At 40.7% G+C, this 22,363-nt stretch overlaps 2 protein-coding genes and 1 long non-coding RNA gene across 11 annotated transcripts in view; 2 read left to right on the plus strand and 1 right to left on the minus strand.

Annotated features, from left to right (window-relative positions):
* LOC141762808 (uncharacterized) overlaps positions 1 to 22,363 on the plus strand; it is a 196,991-nt gene that overhangs the window by 141,001 nt on the left and 33,627 nt on the right. The gene's annotated exons all lie outside the window — the stretch shown is intronic.
* nhej1 (nonhomologous end-joining factor 1) lies at positions 3 to 19,050 on the minus strand. Of its 7 annotated transcripts, none has more exons than XM_074626608.1 (9): positions 18,912 to 19,050; positions 17,177 to 17,335; positions 16,045 to 16,259; positions 15,744 to 15,965; positions 14,763 to 14,901; positions 13,289 to 13,347; positions 1,580 to 1,757; positions 823 to 910; positions 3 to 289 (listed from the first exon to the last, which is right to left on the minus strand). In XM_074626608.1, exons 3-9 carry the CDS (start codon positions 16,231 to 16,233, stop codon positions 226 to 228), a joined length of 939 nt encoding a protein of 312 aa, XP_074482709.1. In that variant the 5' UTR covers positions 16,234 to 16,259; positions 17,177 to 17,335; positions 18,912 to 19,050; the 3' UTR covers positions 3 to 225. The 7 variants fall into 7 exon arrangements, with proteins under 7 accessions (XP_074482709.1, XP_074482708.1, XP_074482711.1 ...); XM_074626607.1 differs by lacking the exon at positions 18,912 to 19,050 and adding an exon at positions 18,071 to 18,213; XM_074626610.1 differs by lacking the exon at positions 18,912 to 19,050 and adding an exon at positions 18,026 to 18,174.
* On the plus strand, positions 18,975 to 22,244 carry LOC141762655 (tyrosyl-DNA phosphodiesterase 2-like). Of its 3 annotated transcripts, none has more exons than XM_074626616.1 (6): positions 18,975 to 19,111; positions 19,205 to 19,351; positions 20,536 to 20,630; positions 20,737 to 20,855; positions 20,935 to 21,105; positions 21,219 to 22,244. In XM_074626616.1, the coding sequence occupies exons 1-6, from the start codon at positions 19,014 to 19,016 to the stop codon at positions 21,498 to 21,500; spliced, it is 912 nt and encodes a 303-aa protein (XP_074482717.1). In that variant the 5' UTR covers positions 18,975 to 19,013; the 3' UTR covers positions 21,501 to 22,244. The 3 variants fall into 3 exon arrangements, with proteins under 3 accessions (XP_074482717.1, XP_074482716.1, XP_074482718.1); XM_074626615.1 differs by having other exon boundaries at positions 18,977 to 19,111; positions 19,181 to 19,351; XM_074626617.1 differs by lacking the exon at positions 19,205 to 19,351 and having other exon boundaries at positions 18,977 to 19,111.

Raw genomic sequence — 22,363 nt, forward strand, 5'->3', positions numbered from 1 at the left:
CAGATTTTAAAAATGTTTATTTTTATTTAATTACATTTTTAAAAGCCTTTTGTGTGAATAAATCTAAACCCTATTTAAAACCTCAAACTATAAAATAAAATAAAAGTTTAAAAAGAAGAAATGGTTTTAAAGATTTTGCATTTTTCCTAATGAAGTTCTGAATTGTGGTTGTTGAATTGTGGTCTGTGCGTGTGCGTCCGACTGCTGGCGCTCATCTGAACAGTCCTACTTTCTTCTTCTTTGGTTTGGAGGACGGTCGCTCTGCAGCGTCCGATGTGACTGGTCGAGACTGGAGAGGACATAAGACGGACGAATATTTGGTTTTAGCAGCTTTTACACTCTTTTTTTATGCCTGTATTTCTCTTATGATGTCCCTGTTATATTATTCTATCTCTTGTATCTTTTATATAATTGCAAAATTGTAATTTGTTTTATCCAATTTCCTGTTTTTCATCAATGATTTGCATAGTAAATTCTCAGATTTTCCACATCTCCAAGTATCTTTTGGTTTCTCTGCTAGAAATGAAAATGAAGTTTATTAGTTAATTAACGTTGTTCAGTATAAAAATGTACTCTGTCATTATTATTATTATTATTAGCAGTAATAGTAGTGTTGTAGATTACTGACTGTGTATCCGTTCTGGCTGATTTGCATTTTAAACTTTCTTCTTCACGTCTTTTCTGCCATTTGGATATTTTCCTGTCACTATTATTGTTGAAGTAAAAACCCATTAAATGTTAAATTTAACACAATATTCTATTTAACAGTCAGTGAAAGATGCACCTGAGGAGTTAAACCATAAACGGGGGATTCTTTCGTACCTGTTGTACTGCGGGTCTGTTGGCCATCTTGGCTCCAGCTGCGTCCCCCGGCCCGCCCTCAGCTGCTTCCCTGTTGTGATGGATCCACCTGGAGGACGACGACACAGATTTTAAACATTTCCTGAAACCAAAGCAACTAATTCAACTTTGAGAATGTGAAGTAACATGTTCATATTTATTATATTCTTGATATTCTTGACTATTTCGGGGTTCCTCTGCACACTGAAGACACAAGCTGCAGAATGACAGCATTATATCAATGAAACAGCTTAAATGAGTTCATTCTTGCTGTACAAGCTTTCATATTCTCCCTCCTACCACATATATCACTGATTATATCGTCTTATATTTTCATCTACTTTTAACTTTATTTTGCTTTGTTTTGTTCCGTTTCTTTTATTCTTTTCTGTGTAACTTTTTAAAGAAAGGTGCGATACAATACACACTTATTTTATTATTTCATTTTTATATATATATATTACATATATATATATAAACTGAATATACACTATGTATTTACCCCAACAAGAAGCATACACAGATGTTTATTCTGAGGATCGTCTTTAATAAAAGGAAGAGCCACAATGTGACCCTTGATGAATGTTTTGATGGGGTTATTGGATGCTAAAGTAAACCTGAATATCTCTTTAAGATGGCGGCTGAGAGAGTAAAAGTTTAGATGAGCGGATCATCAGAAACACGTTTTCCTCTGATCAATAACTGGAGCGTTTCTTTCCAGACATCAGCTCAAACAAACCTGAAGACGAGGTGACGTCTGGTTTCTCGGCGGGGGGCTGGTGCTCCTCAACGGAGGGCTCTTCAGACAGTTTGCGTTTCCGTGTGTTGCCGTGGGCGACGACGGCTGCGTACAGGTGTTGGAGGTCGGCGTCGAAGCCCAGAGCGTCCGGCTGCTCAGAACACAGTAGAGGAAGAGCCTGATGGGAAGAGAGACGGGACGGTGGAGAAGGTGAGAGATTTCTTTGTGATGAATCTTAGTTGTAAAACTTTCAAAAGTACATTTTACAGACAATTTCTTTTGATTTAGATGATTTTTTATTTCAATTTGTTTTTATTTTTGTAGTTTTGTCCAAGAAATATGAAGAGTCAGATGATCAGCAACAGGTGGAAATTATTAAAAAATGATATATGGTTTAGTTTGGTATTCGTGCTACAAACATATACATATATACTGTGTATATTATTATACATATATATATATAAATCATAACTTCTACTTTAATTGTGTCTTGACCCGTCTAATGGTGGGTTCACACCAAGAGCGAAGCAATCTTTTCGCGTGGCGCGATTACTCGAATAGACGCAAATTTGTGAATGACGCGATGCGAATATGCAAAATTTGGGTCATTCGCATGTTCGTGGGAGTTAAAATATTTCAGCTGGAGCGATTAATTCCTGTGTGGGAAAAGTTCATCAGCGTTGAGATCCTCCTCCTGTCGTCACTGACGTCCTGACGTTGTTGAATCAGAAATAGAGGAAATAAATCTTGTATGTCTGTGGTCACCCAGAGCTACGATAGTACATCATCTCTTTCCAGAGAGCGGACCTAACTCTGTGTAGAACCCACAGACTGTCTGTGTTAGGAACAACAACGTCGCTGCCGTATTAATGACTTTATGTTGAGTGTTGATGGAGCAGCTGCATAGCCTGGCACTGATCCATCCAGACTCCATTCAGAAAACAAGCATTTTAAAAGTTGTTTGCTTGTCGTCATGGTGACAGACCGGACAAAGCATGTTTTCTGTCTTTTTACAAATCAGCATCATTATGTCGTTATTTCAGCATCATTTTGATCCGTTTAATAGTAAATCACAGCACAATCTGTTTATGTTGGGTTCATACTGCAGTAGAGACGTGTGGCTGCTGGATACAGTCAGTGCAATGACACTGTATGTGAATACAGCTCGCCGCCGGGTGATGCTATGAACCCAGACACGACGGCGTTTGGTTTTCTGACATATCTGGGGCTTCCACAACATGTACAAAGCAGCAACAGTGGTTATTTCTTCCGTGGTTGGTGGAGGAAAGAAAAGTTGTTGGCATCTATGGAGACAAATCATACCGGCGGTCCAACTTGTGAGGCGAAAATTTGCTTCACTCTTTTTATTCTACCGTCATCCCAGATGTTGGAGATGATGTTATTGATAGAAATGTGTGTTCTGTATCAGCATTGCGTGCTCATACACCTTGTAGTCTCTGCATTTCATTTGAGGTGTTAGTCGATCTGCTCAGTTCAGCAGCTTTAGAGACAATAAATCCATAAAGATTCAAAAGAAATAATCAGGTGCATGAAGTTAAAGCATGAGAGTGTCCTTTTGACACAGCTTTGGGTATGTTTGTTTTACGGCTCTGCTGTGGGAGTCACATGGCCGAGGTGTGATGCAGGGTGTGACGGCGCTGCGATAAGCCTCAAATCAAAGCTGCATTATTGGCACAGCTGAGCGCAGGTAGAGCAGCGAGCAGGAACAACTGAAACACACACCCACACACACACACACACACTCCGTCAACCCCAAGCCTGACAGATAAGGGTGCGTGTAAACTCCTGTGACATTATGCAAACGCACGTAGAAAAACACACGCTATTCACTAAATCCTTCTTTTTTTTTCCCCCGATGGAGAGGACAAACTCTCCAAATTAGCTCCTCAAATATTGACCAGGAGAAATTGGTGGTCTCCCGCTCGCTGTCAGGGCAGAGGGGCTCCTAAACACACTTTGGTCAGGTTTAGAGGTTTTGCATTGATTTATTTTTGTTATTTGTTTGTTTAAATATCGTAAAAATAAATGTAAATGCTCTGGTGAGGCTTAGTTCTGCTTTGGGCACAGAGAAAGCAATGTGCAGCAGAAAGCCCACCGTATTCTCTCTTTTTAGGCGCCCTCTCCTCTCTCTGGCTGCCGGTTCACTTCACATTATTTGATCTGAAACGCTGAGTTCAATCGGTTGGATCCGGTTCTTATTTGATAGTTTAGAGCTCCTCCACTTCTCTCTCTGGAAGCCTGTTGGTGCCAGGAGAGGAAACAAAAGGATGAAAAGTTATGCATGTTAAATTAAAATAGTGATGATGAGATATTGTTCCTATCCATCTTGTTTTTTTCAACAGAATATCCCACTGATTTTAAATCGTTGCGGCCAAGATGGACTTCAGAGCCAATTGGAGGATGTAAAAAAACACTCTTAACATACCTCACACCACAAGAAGACCTGGAAAGATAATCTTTAGAACCATCAACAAATCAGAGCTTTGCTGACCATCGTCAGGAGGAATCAGACCCAAGATCAGCTTGATTCTTGTGTAGTGTGGACATGGCATTAATGTTGACTCACAAAATCTAAATTTTGACTTTGTATCAAATCTAATCATTTTATTGGATTTTATAATTTTATAATTTGATTTAGTAAAATTAAAAAATGCTGGCTCTCCAGGAGTATTTTTTATTGGATTAGATTTTTTTTGGCAGAGAAGGGCTTCCATACTTCTCTATATTTTAGGAAAAGTACAAAAGTGGCACACAGCGGCGAGCGGATTGTCGTCTGCTGCTGCTGACCAGAAAGGAAATGCCAGACGAGGAATAAAAAGGTGATTACAGCAGGTCAATAACCTCTCGCCTGTTTTTGAAATGTTCTGGAAAGTTCCTCCCAGAACAAAGTCCTCCAACAACGGAGGAAAGGAGGCAGAGAGGAGGAGGAGCGCTCACCTGGTGGCCACGCCTCCAGACGCCTCCCCTAGCCCACAGTAAAGCATCATGTGTGGCGAAGGTGATGAGAGGAGGCGTGTTGGTGTTCTTCTATTATTAACAGGTAAACAGCTCTGATTTTAGACGCGCTGCTGCTGCTGCTGCTGCTGCTGCTGCTGCTGCTGTTGTTTTTGAGGCGGGGGTCCTGGTGCCGGAGAGTCTCACACTCACTCTCCCTCATCCTCGTCTCTGCTGCTGACCTCATGTTTACTCTCCCTCATTCCTCTCGACCTCCTTCTCTCCTCGCTGTGACCTCAGCTTCCTGTCAACGAATCCGAGAGCGGTGCGTCGCTTTCCGTTTGAACTCCCGAAGGACTCGAGGTCACGTCCTCGGAAAAAAACTGGAGGATGAAACGTAGACGTAGGTGCACAGTTTGAACAGGAGACGGTTAAGAGCGCCATTTAAAAAGCTTGAACTAAGCCACCATCTTGGTTTTGGCTGTCTCCAGCTTGGTTTTTGGCTGACGGCGGAAAACATAACGGATGTCGTTTGTTTTCTTCCGGAAAAGGTACACGTGATGTGGCGTGACGAAACAGGGAAGGACATGCCATGACTGATAAGACCCAATCAAGAAGCGAACGTGGGTGTCTGTAAAGGTCTCCGTTTCTGTCCGTCCAGACTAAAACGCAATCCCAGAGTTTGAAAACTAAAACGGCGTCAAACGTCTCTATTTTAGGGGCATTTTAAAACGAGAACGTATTAGTGTGGATGTGGCCTGAAATCCAGATCCGACGCCAGATATGATGCTTGAACTGAGAAAGAAGGTCACATGATAACAACTAAACCATCTCCATGGCAACTGAGCAACTCCATCCACTGATGAAGGCCACAGGATGTGGTTGAAAGCACCGGACACAATAACAAATGAGTCATAGAGTATTTTTAGCTGCTCACATCATGTAAATAGAGCTGAGACACTCAAAATAATTCAACGTGACTAGACAACGCAGTGACGTAAGCAGGAAAACAAACAGAGGCAGGTGAAGTATATCTCCCAGCATGCTCTCTGCTCTGACGCCATCCACACCTTTCACCTCTCCTCTGTCCTTGTGTGCTGCCGTCACGTCTCCCTTCAGGGTGATGACACACAGAAAGCTGCTAATCTGAGCCAAACGCTCACAGTAACATCTCAGATAGGACGGCTCACGCAGCCACCGCAGGTTGTCCAGCAGCTGGTTTCAGCTTGGGGTAAAATACGTCACCTTTTGTCATGCTTGTCCACTCAAACTGTAAAGGAGAGAACTTGTTTTCTTCATCTTTGAAATAATGAATCAGATTTTAGACTTTCATAAAGTGGTGCATGTCATGTTAATGTTTATTTAATCTTTGGTTGATGGGCAGGATCTAAGATGAGTGCTGATTGGTAAATATTAGGTCCTGTATAACATTACAACACATCTCAACGAGATGCATCATTTGTAGCAGTGTTGAGTCAAATGTGCAGCCACTCTACAGCCGATAAACACTCGTTACGCTCCGTCCTGACAAATGAACGCTTTCAACTGAAAACAAAGTCCCAAAACAGTCCGAAAAATGTCCAAGAAATATTTTTAAAAAATCAGAAAATGTTCAAAAAATGTCCGTTTCAACTGTACTATACCTTTAAGAAAATAACTTTTTAAAAATATTTTTGGGAAACACTGATCCACATTTTATAGACCAAACAACTAATCGGTTAATCACGAAAATAATCGACAGATTAATCGACAATGAAAATAATCGTTAGTTGCAGCCCTGTTTTAGTTTTTGGATTTCTTTTTTACTCTCAAATATCAGCTTCAGCTCTCCAGTTTTGAGGACATTTTAAAGAAAGAAGGAATATCAGCCAACATACTATCAGATTTGTATGTTTTTAATATGTAAGAATCAGAAATGTCTTGTCTTGTGTCTCAGTGACACCTGTGATGTTGATCCAGGTTACAACCTGTTCACACATTGGCAATAAAAAACTATTAAAAACATTCATATGTGTAAAACCTTACATACAGACCCTTTAAATATTGGTATTGGCATTCAAAATTCACGTCTACATCTAAGTTTTGGAGAAAAAAGGAGCTGATGTCAGCTGATATATATATATATATATATATATATATATATATATATATCTCTATTGGATTTTCATTTCTACATTCAAATATCAGCCTTAAAAACCTCACAGCAGCTCTGATATTACAAATTAAAATGCATGACCTCCTGATCCTGATAATCCATCTTCTGTCAGCCGAGTAAAGCCTAGTATTTGTTTGTGGCTCCCGTTCATTTAAACCCGCCTCGCGCACCGCTCACTCACATCCTGTAACAGTAGCGTAAAGGCTCATGGAATAAAATACAGTATTGCAGTAGGCGTCCGACGTGTTCACGTGCCACAGCCGTGTTTTGTGTCGGTGCTCTCATGTTGCTCGCAGGCTCGTGATGTCTTTGCGGGACGCCGCACTCGGCCGGTCCAGGCTGGGGCTCGGCCCAGCGGCCAGCAGCTGTAGAGGGGGAGCAGCCAGGCCACAGAGGGCCTAATTACAGACCCAGACCAGGGACAACCCTGTGGAAACTGTGTGCAACTGACAGCAGGCACATGGAGGAGGAGGAACAGCTACATTTGTTTTGTTACTCTTTACAGTTCAGAAACAAGGCCTGGAGCTAATTTTCATGATTTGTTTAGTCGATAAATGTCAGAAAACAGTAAAACCGTCCTGAGTGACGTCTTCAAATGTCTTATTTCGTCTGACCAACAGACTAAAACCAAAAGATATTCAGTTTATAATGATACAAAAGAGAGGAACGCAGCAAAACCTCATATTGGAGAAGCTATTGTGTTCAATAAGTTGTTAATTTAACCTCCTGTGCCCTAGCCCTATTCCTCGGAAAAAACGCCTAAATGAACTACCCTAAATTAATTAATTAATTAATCAGGGCTTGCTCCTAAACCAGAAGGCTTAGATGCATATATCTGGTCTCTTTTGAAAGGTAAGAAGCTGAGGAATATGAATACATTGTAAGAAAACTAAACTACTTTACCAGGGAGATTACAATGGAGATTCAATAAAGTAAAAAATAAGCCTTACCAAGTTGATCTTTTCCTAAACCTAACTAAGTAGTTTTATTTTGAAAAGACTGGAGCGGAAATTGACACGTGCGTCACGTGTTGCTGGACATTCATAGGAAAACGCACAAAAAATACGTAGTTGAAAGTCGTGCTGAGCGTCACGAAAAAAAGGGAAATTTGTGTCTATAAACACGAATCAAGTAGATTACATTTGGTGACTATTTATCACAAACTGCTGTGAGACTACGTTGGATATTTAGACAGGAAGCTAAATATTCAGTTCAACATCACTCCTTCTTACCACCCAGACCCTGAATTCCTCAGCTATGTGAGATAAAGAGCTGCTCGCTGCTGTTTATGAGAGCAGCAGTCAATGATTTACCGAGGAGAAACTTTCCTCCATCTCCCTCACTGATCCTCTCATTTTCTGTCCCTTTACACTGATTACATGAACCATTAACCCCTTCAGTTAAAGAGAAGGATAGAAACAGCAGCAGGCTAAAGCAGAGCCTCCGTTATCAAACACCAACTACCAGCCAGTCTGATAAATCACTGACTTTCTACTTCCATGTGAAACACGGTGAGGAAGATGGAGCTACTCACCCAATATTTTTAGTATTTTAGAGAGTTGATCAAATGTTTATTAGGCAAATGAGCGTTACAGGCAGCAAAAAGTGCTTTATGTAGTTTCTTTGCAGAGGGTTTCATCTCTCAGGTGGGCTGTCCTAACCTTGAGAGGAAGACTAAGGCTTCATCCGCAAAATGTCCGACAATTGTCTGAAAAAACTCCCAAAAATGTCAGAAAATTGTCCCAAAAATGTCCCCAAAAAGTTTGAAAAGAAGCTGTGAAAAATGTACATCCAAATTGTTCTACACGGACGAGAATGGGTGGAGAAAATGTTAAACATGTCAGTTTGCCGCGAGGAGAAACCCGCGCAGCGTGTAAAAGATCCAAACGTTTCATGATTCCACGTCAGCTCATGTCCGTGCGACCGTCCTTGCAGAAAGTATAACCGAGGCTTTATGGTACGTAGCCTCCGGCCTTTCACTGGAAACTTCAGAGAAACTTTTAAACTAACTGTTGTCGATCTAAAATAAAGACAGATTCATCAGCTGCATGGATTATTCAGAAACAGCGTTCGTCCAATCAGGAGCCTTGTGTCTAGTAGCAGCCCATCAAGCGTCCAATGCTGGGAAGCGAGGCGATCCCATAGTTTAAGGCACAGTCACACATGCCCGAATGCAGGCGACTTTGCATTTATTTTTGTATTTATTTTTGCATTTATTTTTAAATGAATATATTTATTAGAATATTTATCCACTCCCATGTTGTTAAGAGTATTAAATACTTGACGAATCTCCCTCTAAGGTACATTTTGAACAGAAAAAAATGTGCAATCAATCACGATTAAATATTTGAATCGATTGACAGGCCTAGTTATTTCACGTTATTTTAAATGGGGTTAGTGCCTTAAAAATACAGCAGTGCAGATATTTGGGTGCCGTCACTCTGATTCCTATTTGCATCAGAAACTTCAGCAGCCATTAAACCGATTAATATCTGCAGCTTCTCTTCATTCTTGTTTTGGACTCCATCGTCTGTGGTCAGTGGATGAAAACATGGAAGTTTCCTGCCCTGCTCTTAACTTAGAGCCTCTGGTTGAAGCAAACAGATATTAGGATTTGACTCGTCCTGTTGTTGCCAGAGCAGCTTCACGTTTAGAGTCAAGTAGCATTTAAGGATCTTTACCGTTTGAGCACATAACCATTCACTGGAGACGGAAAACTGCACATTTCTACACTGTAGAGAAAGAAATTATTGATTCTCAGTTCACTTTTAAGCAGTTTCACGCTCACTCAACACAAAACCTGACCAGAAAAACCTTCAATTTAAGCCAGAAAAGCAGGAAATTCGGAACAAGGAACGCAAAATTTGGAAGCCAACGACTCAGTAGGGCAACAGTTTGGCTCAATTATTTGATTCTGTGCAGCTCAAGTGAGGTGAGGTGTTGTGGTCAGACGTGGCCACTAATTGTCAGATGTCGTTAAACTGCTGCGCGGTTGCCGTGGAGCTGTGAAGCCGCCGTCCCAAGAAACAGGAAGCGGGCGGCGTTCCCAAACGGTGACAATTCAATTCAGAGCTGACAACTGTGACGCCGTCGACGCCGCTGCTGCTGCACGACTCACTGTGAGTGCTGCGGAGCATGCGTCACCATGACACACACACACACATATAGACATAAAGATAAAAAAACAGCCTCAGTGACACACACACCAACACTCAGCTCTGAGAAACCAAAAGCATGCGTCACAGCCGGCTGTGTGTGGACAGACACTCCCCTCTGTCAGGTCACACACACACACACATACACACCAAATATAGGTCCTAAGGGAAGCTGATGTGATCCTAAAAGGATTTGAACATTTTTTTTCATGACCAGCTTCAGCCTGTGCCCAACTTAAATCCAAGTGTGTGTGTGTGTGTGTGTGTGTGTCTCAGTGGGAAGCGCATGCTAATTCCACCCATGTAAATGTTGACCTGAGCTGGGTGGGGTGTTTGTGTGGCGACGGGCTGGGGAGGGGCTGCTGCAGTAGAAAATAAAAGCTCCTGCTCCTGTCATCACTGTCCCTCGGCCCTTCACTCCCCTTGGTGTGGCAAACGGAGGCCACAAATGGCGCAAACACACACACACACACACACACACACACACACACACACTTGTGGAAATGGTGAAAGAGGGGGAAGATTTTTTGAAGATATTTGTCTGCTCTGCCTCTCTGTTGGCACCAGGAACGTAAATAACTGAGTAAATGTCAAAGAAGTTCAAGGAAATAAGCCTGGAGCTGGTGAACAGGAGACGCATACAGACTGTGATCTGACTAATGGAGCGTTTATCTCACTAGAAAGCGAGGAACCTCTCTACGTTTGTGTGTCCTTCACATGTCTAAAGAACCGCTCATCCCATCTACTTCACACTTGGCTGGTGTATTGAAGGGGACCTAAGGACGTGCAGTGTCAAAGTTGATGCAATTTGGACACACAACATGATCAATATGAATAAACGTTTGAGTCCATGAGACCAGCACCTCTAGAGCTCTAAAGCTGTGGAACAGACTGCCAAGTTAAGACATGAAACATTAAAACATTTACTTTATTATTGATTAATTGGCTAATGAATGAAGTGCTAGTTCAAACTCAAATCAAGTACAGATATATTAAAGTAATCAGAAGTGAGTTCGGAAATAGCATGGAGTCATGCATGGTGAGCGTCGCCATGGAGACGGACACAGACGGAGACACAAACACAAGTTGCTGGATGTACAGACGGTAAACACACACACACACACACACCAAAGGCCCTACCCTAATAGATAAATACTACACACACACGCCAAACGCCTTCACCTGATTTCCTCTGATTCACACACACACACACACACACACACACACACACACACACACACACACACACACACGCACACACACACACACACACACACACACAGAGCGGTCCGTCCAGTGTGTGACTCTCCGTTTGATGCATTCCGGCAACATTTTTCCCAGACGAGTTTTATTTCAGTTTGGACTTTGGTCTGGAGGCGGCCTCGGCGCAACCCGGTGGAATCTGCCATGAGGAAGAAGACTGACTGTCTTCTTCGGTTTCTTCTTCTTCTGTGGTCTCCGACTGTCTTTTTCTTCTTCTTCTGTGGTCTCTAACTTTCTTCTTCTTATTATTATTCTTCTGACTGTCTTCTTCTTCTTCTTCTTCTTCTTCTGTGGTCTCTGACTGTCCACCCGCTCCAACGATGTGATGAGCAGAGAAGCAGAAAACAGAGGCGCCACTGTGACCCTGATGTAACTTTCCACGACTCTGCGTACCTGAGCTGGACCGCTTCCACCACCTGAAAATGACACTCCTTCCTGGTTTGTCCTTTTACACAAACAGACTGGTTTCCTCTCTGGAAACCACCAGATGATGCAACTCAAGAGTCAAACAAACAAACTGAGAATCACACCGAGGTGTTTTCCTGCAAAGCAACTTAAGGTGGAAAATTTCCCTCCGATGTGTACCTTTAAAAAACATCCATGACCTTCACGTGAAATCAGACAATGTGTCTCTTTCTCCAGAGAAACATCAGAAGTTCAGCTAATTTAAGGTCTAACATTTATGGAGACAGCTCACAACAGATAGAGTAACACTGTGGTGAAACACACAGCTCATACAGAACACCAACGTAATGAGGAAGTCAAGATGACATCATAAGAAGTAAAACGTGTTTTTAAAACATGCATAAAGGGTTATTTTCATTCCAAAAAAGTCAGGTTGAAGTCAAGTTTATGGGATTGTCATGACTCCAGAAGTCTTTAACTATCTTGTAGTTAATTTAACGAACTGCAGAAGGCCCTGTTTAACAACACAAAACACAGATCAATGACAGATATTGATCCAGAAACCCTCACAGGTACTGCATTTAGCATAAAACAATATGCTCAGATCATAACATGGCAAACTGCAGCCCAACAGGCAACAACAGCTGTCAGTGTGTCAGTGTGCTAACTTAACTATGACTTGCCCCAAACTGCATGTGATTATCATAAAGTGGGCATGTCTGTAAAGGAGAGACTCGTGGGTACCCATAGAACCCATTTACATTCACACATCTGGAGGTCAGAGGTCAAGGGAGCCCTTTGAAAATGGACATGACAGTTTTTCCTTGCCGAAATGTAGCGCACGTTTAGAGCGTTATTTAACCTCCTTCACTACAAGCTAGTATGACATAGTTGGTACCGATGGATTCATCAGGTTTTATAGTTTCATATGATACACAACAAGTTGTGTTAATGCGTTAAATAAATTAGTGGCATTAAAACCAATTAGCGGTAATGTGTTATTATCGTGTTACCTTTGACAGCTCTTGAACAGCCAATCAGAGGGATTTCTCTCACTAACAGCGGTTTAACATGCTGAATCAGGCGAAAAACCTCCGACACTAGAGCCGATGGTGCGAGACACACCGCAAAGCTAGACAGACGCTCACCGAAGGCCCCAAACTGTCCGACCGTCGGCTTGGTGAGTCAGGGCCTTAATCCCTTATTTCTTTCTTTAACTACGCCCTGTTCGTTCTTTGTTTCTATTTCGTTTGTTGTTATCTTCTCACATGTGTCTCTGTTTCCTGTAATGTGACATAGAAAATTTAAACGACAACTACAAAAAAACACTGAAATTGAACAAAACCTGAGCTGCAAATTACATAAAAATGTAATAATAGACGGGGAGGGAGAGCACTGATAGACACTGAAAATATTCCACAAGTACATCTGAAATACACACACACACACACACACGAGAAATTCCACACCTGAACACAGTAAACACTTTACATCTAAAATCTCAGCCCCTCGCCTCGCTCTGATTGGCTGACGGTGACGCACAGCGACTTGAACTGAGAGTGTGTCGCGGCGGCTCGTGTTTCAGGCGGAGGGCTGCTCCAGCGGCTGCTGTTGTTTTATCATGTGGTCCCCGCCGCGCTCGCCACAGCCGGTTAACGATCAGGAACGGAGCGGAGAGGATGGTAAAAACAAGCCTTAACAACAGGCTGCAGGGCTGTGGTGTGTGTGTGTGTGTGTGTGTGTGTGTGTGTGTGTGTGTGTGTGTGTGTCGCTGACCTTTGACATGAAGTCCTCTCTGTAGGTTTGCTCCTCAAAGGCGTCCGTCTGCAGCCGCTCTGGGTTCAAACACACATTTGAATTATGAACATTAAATTATAAAACATTAACCCATTCCACCAAAGTTAAACCTTCACTCTCACCAGTGGTTCCTCCCAAATAGAGCTCATTAAACAGGTGAGATAGACACTAATGTGTGCTTTTGTTACACACTAAATAAAGATTTCAATGGTCACTTTTAAGCTTTGTTAAAATCTTAAAAACTTGTATACTCTTGAACAGTTTTTATTCTGTGTTTTAGTGAAGTTATGTTTAGCCTCATTTGCTACTGCACCTTATTTAATTATCTACAGTTCACTTTTATCTGGTATTTCATGGTTTTAGGTCTTTGTAAAGCACTTTTTAACTTATTTTTGACGAGTGTTGTATAATTAAAGTTATTATTAGCATTACAAGTAGACAACAATTTAATTTGAGGGGTCACTGCCGTCACCCACATTTTTACTTTTACTTACTAAAACCACATCAGTTCAACGTACAGTAATATACAGAGCAATGCAAGAATAGAACTATTTTAAAATAGATGTTTTAATGCCAGAATCGATATATTTGCTTCATCTGAGTCAATGTGGAGGTAGAAGGAAGATACCGCTTTTATTGTTGTAGTCTGAGTAACGTGACGTCATATCCGTTCCGTATCCGTCAACCAAAGCAAACCACAGAGAGCCGAAACAAGAAAGTAGAAAACGTTGGAGGGTCATCGTGGATACGAGCTGCACCCTCACATGTTAAATCCAGCGTGGTAAACACTACACATCCAGTAAAGGATGGAAACACTTTGGGTTTCACACATTGCATGAAAAGCAGAGCTAGACATCACGGCTAAAGCTGCATGCTAACTCTGTCACGGACAGGAAACTTTATCGTATCGCGGAAACTCACGGTCGAGCCGGCCGACTGCTGGGTTGCTGGAAAAAATGAAATAAATACTTCCTGACAATGACTGATATATTTGACCTCAGGACATCTCAGACTACATACATGCTGAAAATCAAACATTTTTACTGGATTACTTTAGATATTTTCCAAAGTAAAAGTCCTTAGAAGTGAATGAACCAACTTTTTCTCATGGTCTAGAGTTAAAAAGGTTAAAAAAAATCACAATAAATCATAATATCGAATGGCAATACTTAAAAATCACAATACAAATCGAATCGGCACCCAAGTATCGTGATAGTATCGAATCTGGAGAGGTTTATTGTCCCAGCCCTACTACAGTAGCTGGGATTGATTTAAACTGATTTTGCAACAGTAGTTTTTCAAAATAAAAATATGATTTGGGAGCTTTCAGCTGCAACTTGTGGTCTTCTTAAGCAGATGGACTTTTGTCATTTATTAAGCAGTGAACATCTGTTTTTTTGTGTATTACGTGACTGTATATGTGTGTGTGTTTGCGATACGTGTGTGTTTGTACCTCTGCTGAGCGTGGCTCCGTTCTCTCTGTAGTCCTGGATCTCTGCGTCCTTCCTCCCCAGCAGACCTCCCAGCTGCTCCACCTGCCGCTGCAGCAGGTGGCTCATCGCCAGCAGGGGGCGCACCAGCTGAACGCACACCTGCAAATCAGAAATACTTTATTGATGAATATTTTGGAGTATATAACATTTAAATCATGTACATAATGCTACAATATATAACGCAGTATATGTAGAGAAATGTAAGTAATTATAAAAATGAGAAATGAGAATATAAGAAATATGAACAAACATGTGCATTAGAGACATATAATATATAACATATAACCAGTGTAAATAAGTAAATACAAAATGTTGCGAGGAAACACACACATGATGCTGTCTTATTATAACACTGTTCTTAAAATGCAGATTTACAGATTTAATTTCCTGTATCACTGTTTGTTTTTGTGTGTTTTGGATTTTTCAACCTCTGTTTAACTTGAATTTATGTCCCAACTTCACTTCAAATCATAAGTCATTCTGGGATTTAAATAAATACACAGACAGCAGTGTAAAGGCATTCATCAGAATGTGCTTTTTTTATCACGTTGTAAAGACATTTCGAGTTACTTAAACATGAATTTACCTGATCAAATTCTGTAGCTCATAAATCAAAATGTGCATGATTATTTTGCCATTTATTAAGGCTGATACGATATTATTAACACCAATATTTCTGTACTGAGGCTGATTTTTCAGCGGATAATCAATATTCTTTTCATTTTTGAGTTAAATATGAAAGATTTTCATTGTTTCTCACAGAATTTGGGGTTTTATAAAGTAGAAAATCCTCTGAAACATCACAAGAAACCCAAATTAATGAAGTTCTTGGACTTTTTAATGAAGTTCTTGAAATTTTAATCAGCTCCTAAGATGTTTTTGGATATGTAAACACACTATAACTGGGCGACAGTTAGTCAAATGTGAAATGTGGACCGTACCACAGTGACAGGGGCGGGGGTGCAGTGAAACTCCCAGTAGATGGCCAGCCCTGCCAGCTCACTCTTCAGCTTCATGCTGATGTTTCCGTCCTCCTGTCGGGTCAGGGAGATCTGGGCCTCGCCGTCAGGTCGCCCCTCACCTCCTGACAGACGGGGCTGAACCACCTCACACAGGTGGGAGAAGAAAGCTTTGACCGGCGCTCGCAAACGTCTGTTCAGCTCCTGGAAGGAAGAAAACAGGATGTATTCATCACAAGAAAACAGATCAGTGAATGCATCATTTACTCAGTGTTGTGTGTACCTGTGCTCTCTTCTGGATGGCTGCTGAGTCCATCCTCTCCTCCCACACACAGTGCATGTCTGTCAGCAGGATGTGGTACGTCGTTTCCCCAAACCAGCTCTTGGCGAGGAGCTGGCAGCCGCTGATGCTCACAGGAAGCCAGGGACGCTGCAGGAGGACCTCAGTGGGGGCTCCTCTGACCTCCATCATGGCCCACAAACACGGTACCAAACACACTAAACAGAAAAAAGTTCAGACATCATCAGTCCAAAACATGGACAACTGTGTTTAATGAATGGTCATTAAATGCAATATAGATGCATATGTAGTGCATTTTCATGATAAACCACTTTAAGTTATTATTTTATATTGACTCCTCGTTGTTCATAATACTGTATGTTATATTGGGAATCACTTCAGAGACATCCAAGGTGAAGCCTTTCCCAATAACAACACTTATGATTCAGGATTTCCTGTGTTTTAAAGGTCCCATATCGTGCTCATTTCAGGTTCAGAACATGTTTACATGCTGTAATGTTCAAAAAAAACTTTATTTTCCTCATACTGTCGGCCTGAATATGCCTGTATTTACCCTCTGTCTGAAACGCTCCGTTTTAGCGCATTTTGACGGAATTGCGACGGAATTGCAACAGAATTGCGTTGCTAGGCAACAGCTTGGGTCCATGTGTACTTCCTGTCAGCTGATGACATTGACATCCACTGCAACCAGGAAATAAACTGGGACACATTTAGAATGTTTACGTTTAAAATTGTGTAAAGGGTCTAAATATTGTACATTTGTGACATCACGAATGGACAGAAATCCTGACAGCTTGTTTCAAATGCAGATTTTCTGAATACGGGCTGTGTGTATTTCCCTGTGGATTGAGTGTTTCGATACATTCACAGTATTTATATAGAACTTAAGACTGCTTTATAATAATAAAAAAACATGAAAATCTCCCTTTTTTATAATATGGGACATTTAAGTAAACCTCAAAAGGTGCACACCAGACCCCACTCATATTTTCACCCATTTAGCAGTTCTAACCAGGTAGAAGATGTTTTTGAGAAGTGGATGCCAATGAACACCCAAAACAAAAACCACAGTGTAATTTTCTGTTTTATCAAACCTGTCTGGTTAATCACTCACCTCCAAGGAATGCGCCCCCAAAGCCTGGACTGAGATCTGTTAAAGCCGGTTACAGACGCCGTCCCGGCCGCATAATCACCACCTTTCTGGAAGGAGACCACAGTGGCAGCTCCTGCGGGTTACCGGCTCCTCTCTTCTGACCTGTAATGGGTCTGTTTTCTGGGAATAAAAACGAGGTATTTCTCGTCAGTCGCATTTGAAACACAGAGCACGTTTCAGAGGTTGACTCATGGCAATTTGGAAATCGCAAAAATGCCAAATAAGTCACTTTATGACTACAATATACAGCTGAACACGGATGCCAGCGGTTAGAGGGTATCAGAAGATGATGTCCTGACACGCTCTGTTCAGGTCACACCAAACTCCATTCATAAATCTCTAGATTTAAAGCTCCCCTGCTTCTCAGGACACAATCTTACGAGATACCGTCATATTTTAAACCGTGTCTAAATCGTTAGAAGCCACTCTTTAATACGGCGAACATGCCCACTATTTGTGTTGTTTTTCCTTAAAGTTATATGAAAAACACTGGTGGGCGGAGGCGAACACTGAAGGACAAAGGACGTCACACCAAACTCCATTCACAAATCTCTAGATTTAAAGCTCCCTTGCTTCTCAGCACACAATCTTACGAGATACCGTCATATTTTAAACCGTGTCTAAATCGTTAGAAGCCACTCTTTAATACGGCGAACATGCCCACTATTTGTGTTGTTTTTCCTTTAAGTTATATGAAAAACACTGGTAAGTACAGGTTAAATCACACCAAACTCCATTCACAAATCTCAGAATATTAAAATGAATAAATGTGAGTCAGTCATTGTTCTACCACAACAGATCGTAACTCACTTTAAAACACGAAAACAAGAGAAATTAGTAGTTAAAACTACCAACATTAGCAACACGTGATGCTGCTCCTCCGCTTCCTGTTGACAGTTCAGGATTCTAACACCGACGTCAAACAACAGCGTTTCTTCAAAGGTTCCGCTTCCTTATTACTATTATTATTATAATTAAATTATTATTATTATTATGATTATTACTATAATGATTATTATTATTACTATTATTATTAAGATAATTATTTTTATTATTATGATTATTATTATAATTACTATAATAATAATAATTATCATCATTATTATGATGATAATTATTTCTATAATTATAATTATTATTATTGTTATTATTATTATGATAATTATTACTATAATTATTATAATTATTACTATAATATTATTATAGTATATTATATAGTATATTATTATTATATTACTATAATTATGATAATAATAATAATTATTATTATTATAATAAGTATTACTACAATTATCATAATAATAATAATTGTTATGATAATTATTATTATTATTATTATAATAATTATTATTATTATGATAATTATTACTATAATTATTATTATAATTATTACTATAATTATAATTATATTTATTATTATTATTATTATTATTATTATTATTATTATTATCAGTAGCAGTATTATTTGTTATCATCAAAGGGTCTGTTCTGTGTCATTGGGTGTTTTGGATTTTCAAAATTAAGGTTTCTAGTAAAATATTCAAAAGCTATTTGTTTTTGTTTTGATGATACAACAACGAATAGCTCATCATTAAATACTCCTACCACCACTATTACTACTACTACTTTCAATTATTACTACACATCACGTGATGCTTACGGTTTCAGTTTCTTAAAACAGAAACTTATGAGTCACCTTAATATGACTCTGCTGTAGCACACAGGCTTAATCCTGGGTAAACAACCATCTTGGCTGAGTCTTTCAGAAAGCTTCAAACTGACTCTTGAAAACGGACAAATGGAGCAAGTGTGTGCTGTAGGAGAGTCACCAGAAAAAATGACCACCAGCTCCACAACCAACCGAAAGGAGGGTGAGGAAAATAATCCAGGAAGCAGGTAATTCCACTGTCTAATATTTAAGATGGTTATTTTTTTTTGCAACCAACTGATGCTGCAATTTTGTAGCCTACTGTTAAAACCGGACAGCAGTAACGAGGCTGTCTGCAGTGATGGCACAGAGAATCAACCAGAAGAAGAAGACAACAACAAACTGTCTCTGATCTCCTGGAATGTGGATGGACTTGATGAAGAGGAGCAGCTAGAGAGAGCAAGAGGCCTCTGCTCTTACTTAACCTCGTAAGACCGTGCTACTTCCACACTTTTATCACTTGGTGTGCTTTAAAGGGTCAGGTCACACAAAGTACTGAAACCTCTTGCTTGCTTCTTCTATGTAGCCTTACAGATAGTATGGTTAGATAGCACTGCAACAGATGTACAATAAGAGAGAAAATGTTTTCCCTTGAAGGTCCCATGTTGTAAAAAGTGAGATTTTCATGTGTTTGTTATTATAAAGCAGGTTTTAGTGCTATATAAAGAATCTAAACGTTCAATCCACTGAGAAATACACACGGCCCGTGTTCATGTGCCTTTAAACAAGCTGCCAAGATTTCTGTCCATTTGTGATCAAGTCCACTATACATATATAGTTTAGTAGCAATTCCACACTAACATGTTATTTAGTGTTATGTGATTTTAGTGTGTTCAAAACCTTAGTATGAAGCCAATAGTACATGAATTGCATACTATTGCTGGTGAAATATTACAGTATGCAACGCTGGACACTACGGCAGCATAAATATCCCACAATGCAATGCAATAGTGAAGACAATGTTCATAACAGACGTTGACGGACAGCTCTGTAACGTCAATAACGCTTCATTTTAACTGTAAGGCGTTGATATATATTTTAAATTAATTCAGAATTTGATTCTCACAAACCGTTGTTTTGGTCACGTGACGTTAGCACGGGTTACCATAGTTACACGTCTCCAACCGGCAAGGGGATTCTCAGGAAGTGACGATGTAAATTACTGCTCAGATACATGCTACTGTTTATTCACACAGAAGTACGTTGACCGATAGCACACCTATTGAGTATGTAGTACATAGTATGCGATTTCGGATGAAGCCAATGACATCAGCTGACAGGAAGTAAACATGGACCCAACCTGTTGCCTAGCAACACAATTCCATTGCAGTTCCATTGAAATGTGCTATAACGGACCGTTTCAGACAGAGAGTAAATACAGGCATATTCAGGGAGACAGTATGAGGAAAATAAAGTGTTTTTTTAACATTACAGCACGTAAACATGTGCGAGTAGAAATATAAAATACAAGTATGAACCTGAAAATGAGCACGATATGGGACCTTTAAGTTCCAATAAAAGTGATTCTGCTCAATCACATTGTTGCATGAGATAATTTGCAGGTCCAAGTTTGACCTTGTACACAGCAGTTCTTCATTTTATCTCCACGTAGACACTCTCCTGACGTGGTGCTTCTTCAGGAGCTCATCCAACCATACAGCCGCTTCATGAAGAAACGTCTAGCGGCCAACTACACCTTCATCGAAGGTACAAGAAAGTGATCAGGGCCGGCTTTAACCATTTTGATAATGGAGTACTACAGCCCTGACTTGCACTATACTCAGACTGTTCATTTTGAACCGTCCCTGACCAGGTGGTAAGGGGGATTACTTCATCGGGATGATGCTGAAGAAGTCTCGAATCACCCTGCTGGACAGTGAAATAGTCGCCTATCCGACCACTAACATGATGAGGAACCTGCTTGTCGCTCAGGTTGGTGCACGGGTCAAAAACAGTTCATTACATCTTTACCTGGTGCATCGACCTCAAAATGTCTCTCCTTCAAGATCAGGTGCTGTTCAAAGGCCACAAGCTTTGTCTCATGACGTCCCACTTTGAGAGCTGTAAGGCCAATGCAGGAGAGCGGATGAGACAGCTGCGACTGGTGATGAAGATGATGGCAGAGACGCCGGATGATGTCACCGTTCTGTTTGGAGGAGACACCAACCTGAGGGATGCTGAGGTTTGACTCTTCCATTCAGATCCCTCATCTCCTAAAGCCATCAAAGAGATAATCAAAAATAACGTAGTTCATGTAGTAATTCACCTCTTTGCTTGTACTCTATTTCATCCCAGGTGGCTAAAGTGGGCCTTCCTGGCTGCATCTGTGATGTGTGGGAGCAGCTGGGAGAGCCAGAGCATTGCCGCTACACATGGGACACCCATGCCAACACCAACAAGGATCATCGGTTCAAGAGTCGCTTCCGCTTCGACCGGCTCTACCTGCGTCGGGCCGCCACAGCTGGGCTCCCACAGCTGGAGCCTGACAGCATGGCCTTGATAGGGCTGGAGAAGCTCAAGTGTGGCTGCTACACCAGCGATCACTGGGGGGTCCACTGCACATTCTCTGCTCAGTAGAAATGCACAAATATAGTGTCCTACGTCCTCAAATAATTTCTCTCTTTTCTATATTTGTGCCTCAGCAGTGGGGGGATTGATGTTTTTCAGTTGGGCTCAGACTTCAGTGAGGTTCCTCTCTGAAAAATGCTCTCCTGGCTTCATCCAAGATTGTTTATTAGTGGTTGTGTCATGATCTGATGCCTGCCTCCTCTGCTTATCTGTGTTGTTTATTGTTATATTTTTGTACTTTGGAATTGATTTTGAATTGCATCAAATTATGTTCAGTTGCATGCGCCTTTTTATGTGTTATGTTTTATGTGCTGCATTTGTTGAATGAAGTGAAGATGAGATGAGGTTCAGACAGGCAAAACACACAGGGATCATTCTGTGCCTGAAAAATAAACTGGTTTCCTTTCCTATCTGTTCAGTATAAATGTCAGTATACTCTGCATTTGGAGTTGAGTTTACTCACAAATGTTAGTGTACATATTGTTGATTGTACTATTGTTCCACAATGTAGTGCACAAAGGAAGTAGAGGAGCAACTCACAGCAGCAAAACACTAAAACGGAGTGTGGATGATTAAACAAACCTTTTTATAACGGTACCTATATGGCAGTGCAATATAACCAAGATGTAACATGTTGACTGTATGACATACTCTTATGTCATGTCAACCATTAGAATAAAAACAAAGCTGCAAAGTTCCATTTTGTCAATAATTAAAGAAATAAAAACAAATTAAATTTAAATTGTGCACAAACCCAGTGTGCTTTTGATTCTTTTTGAAGGAGACTTGCATTTTATACTTTAAGACCATATTCCACCCATGAGATGAGCCCTTCACAAGACTGAATATGCACAGTACACCTGAAGGATCCA

Source organism: Sebastes fasciatus, chromosome 24, assembly GCF_043250625.1.
Source record: "Sebastes fasciatus isolate fSebFas1 chromosome 24, fSebFas1.pri, whole genome shotgun sequence".
NCBI classification, from domain to species: domain Eukaryota; kingdom Metazoa; phylum Chordata; class Actinopteri; order Perciformes; family Sebastidae; genus Sebastes; species Sebastes fasciatus.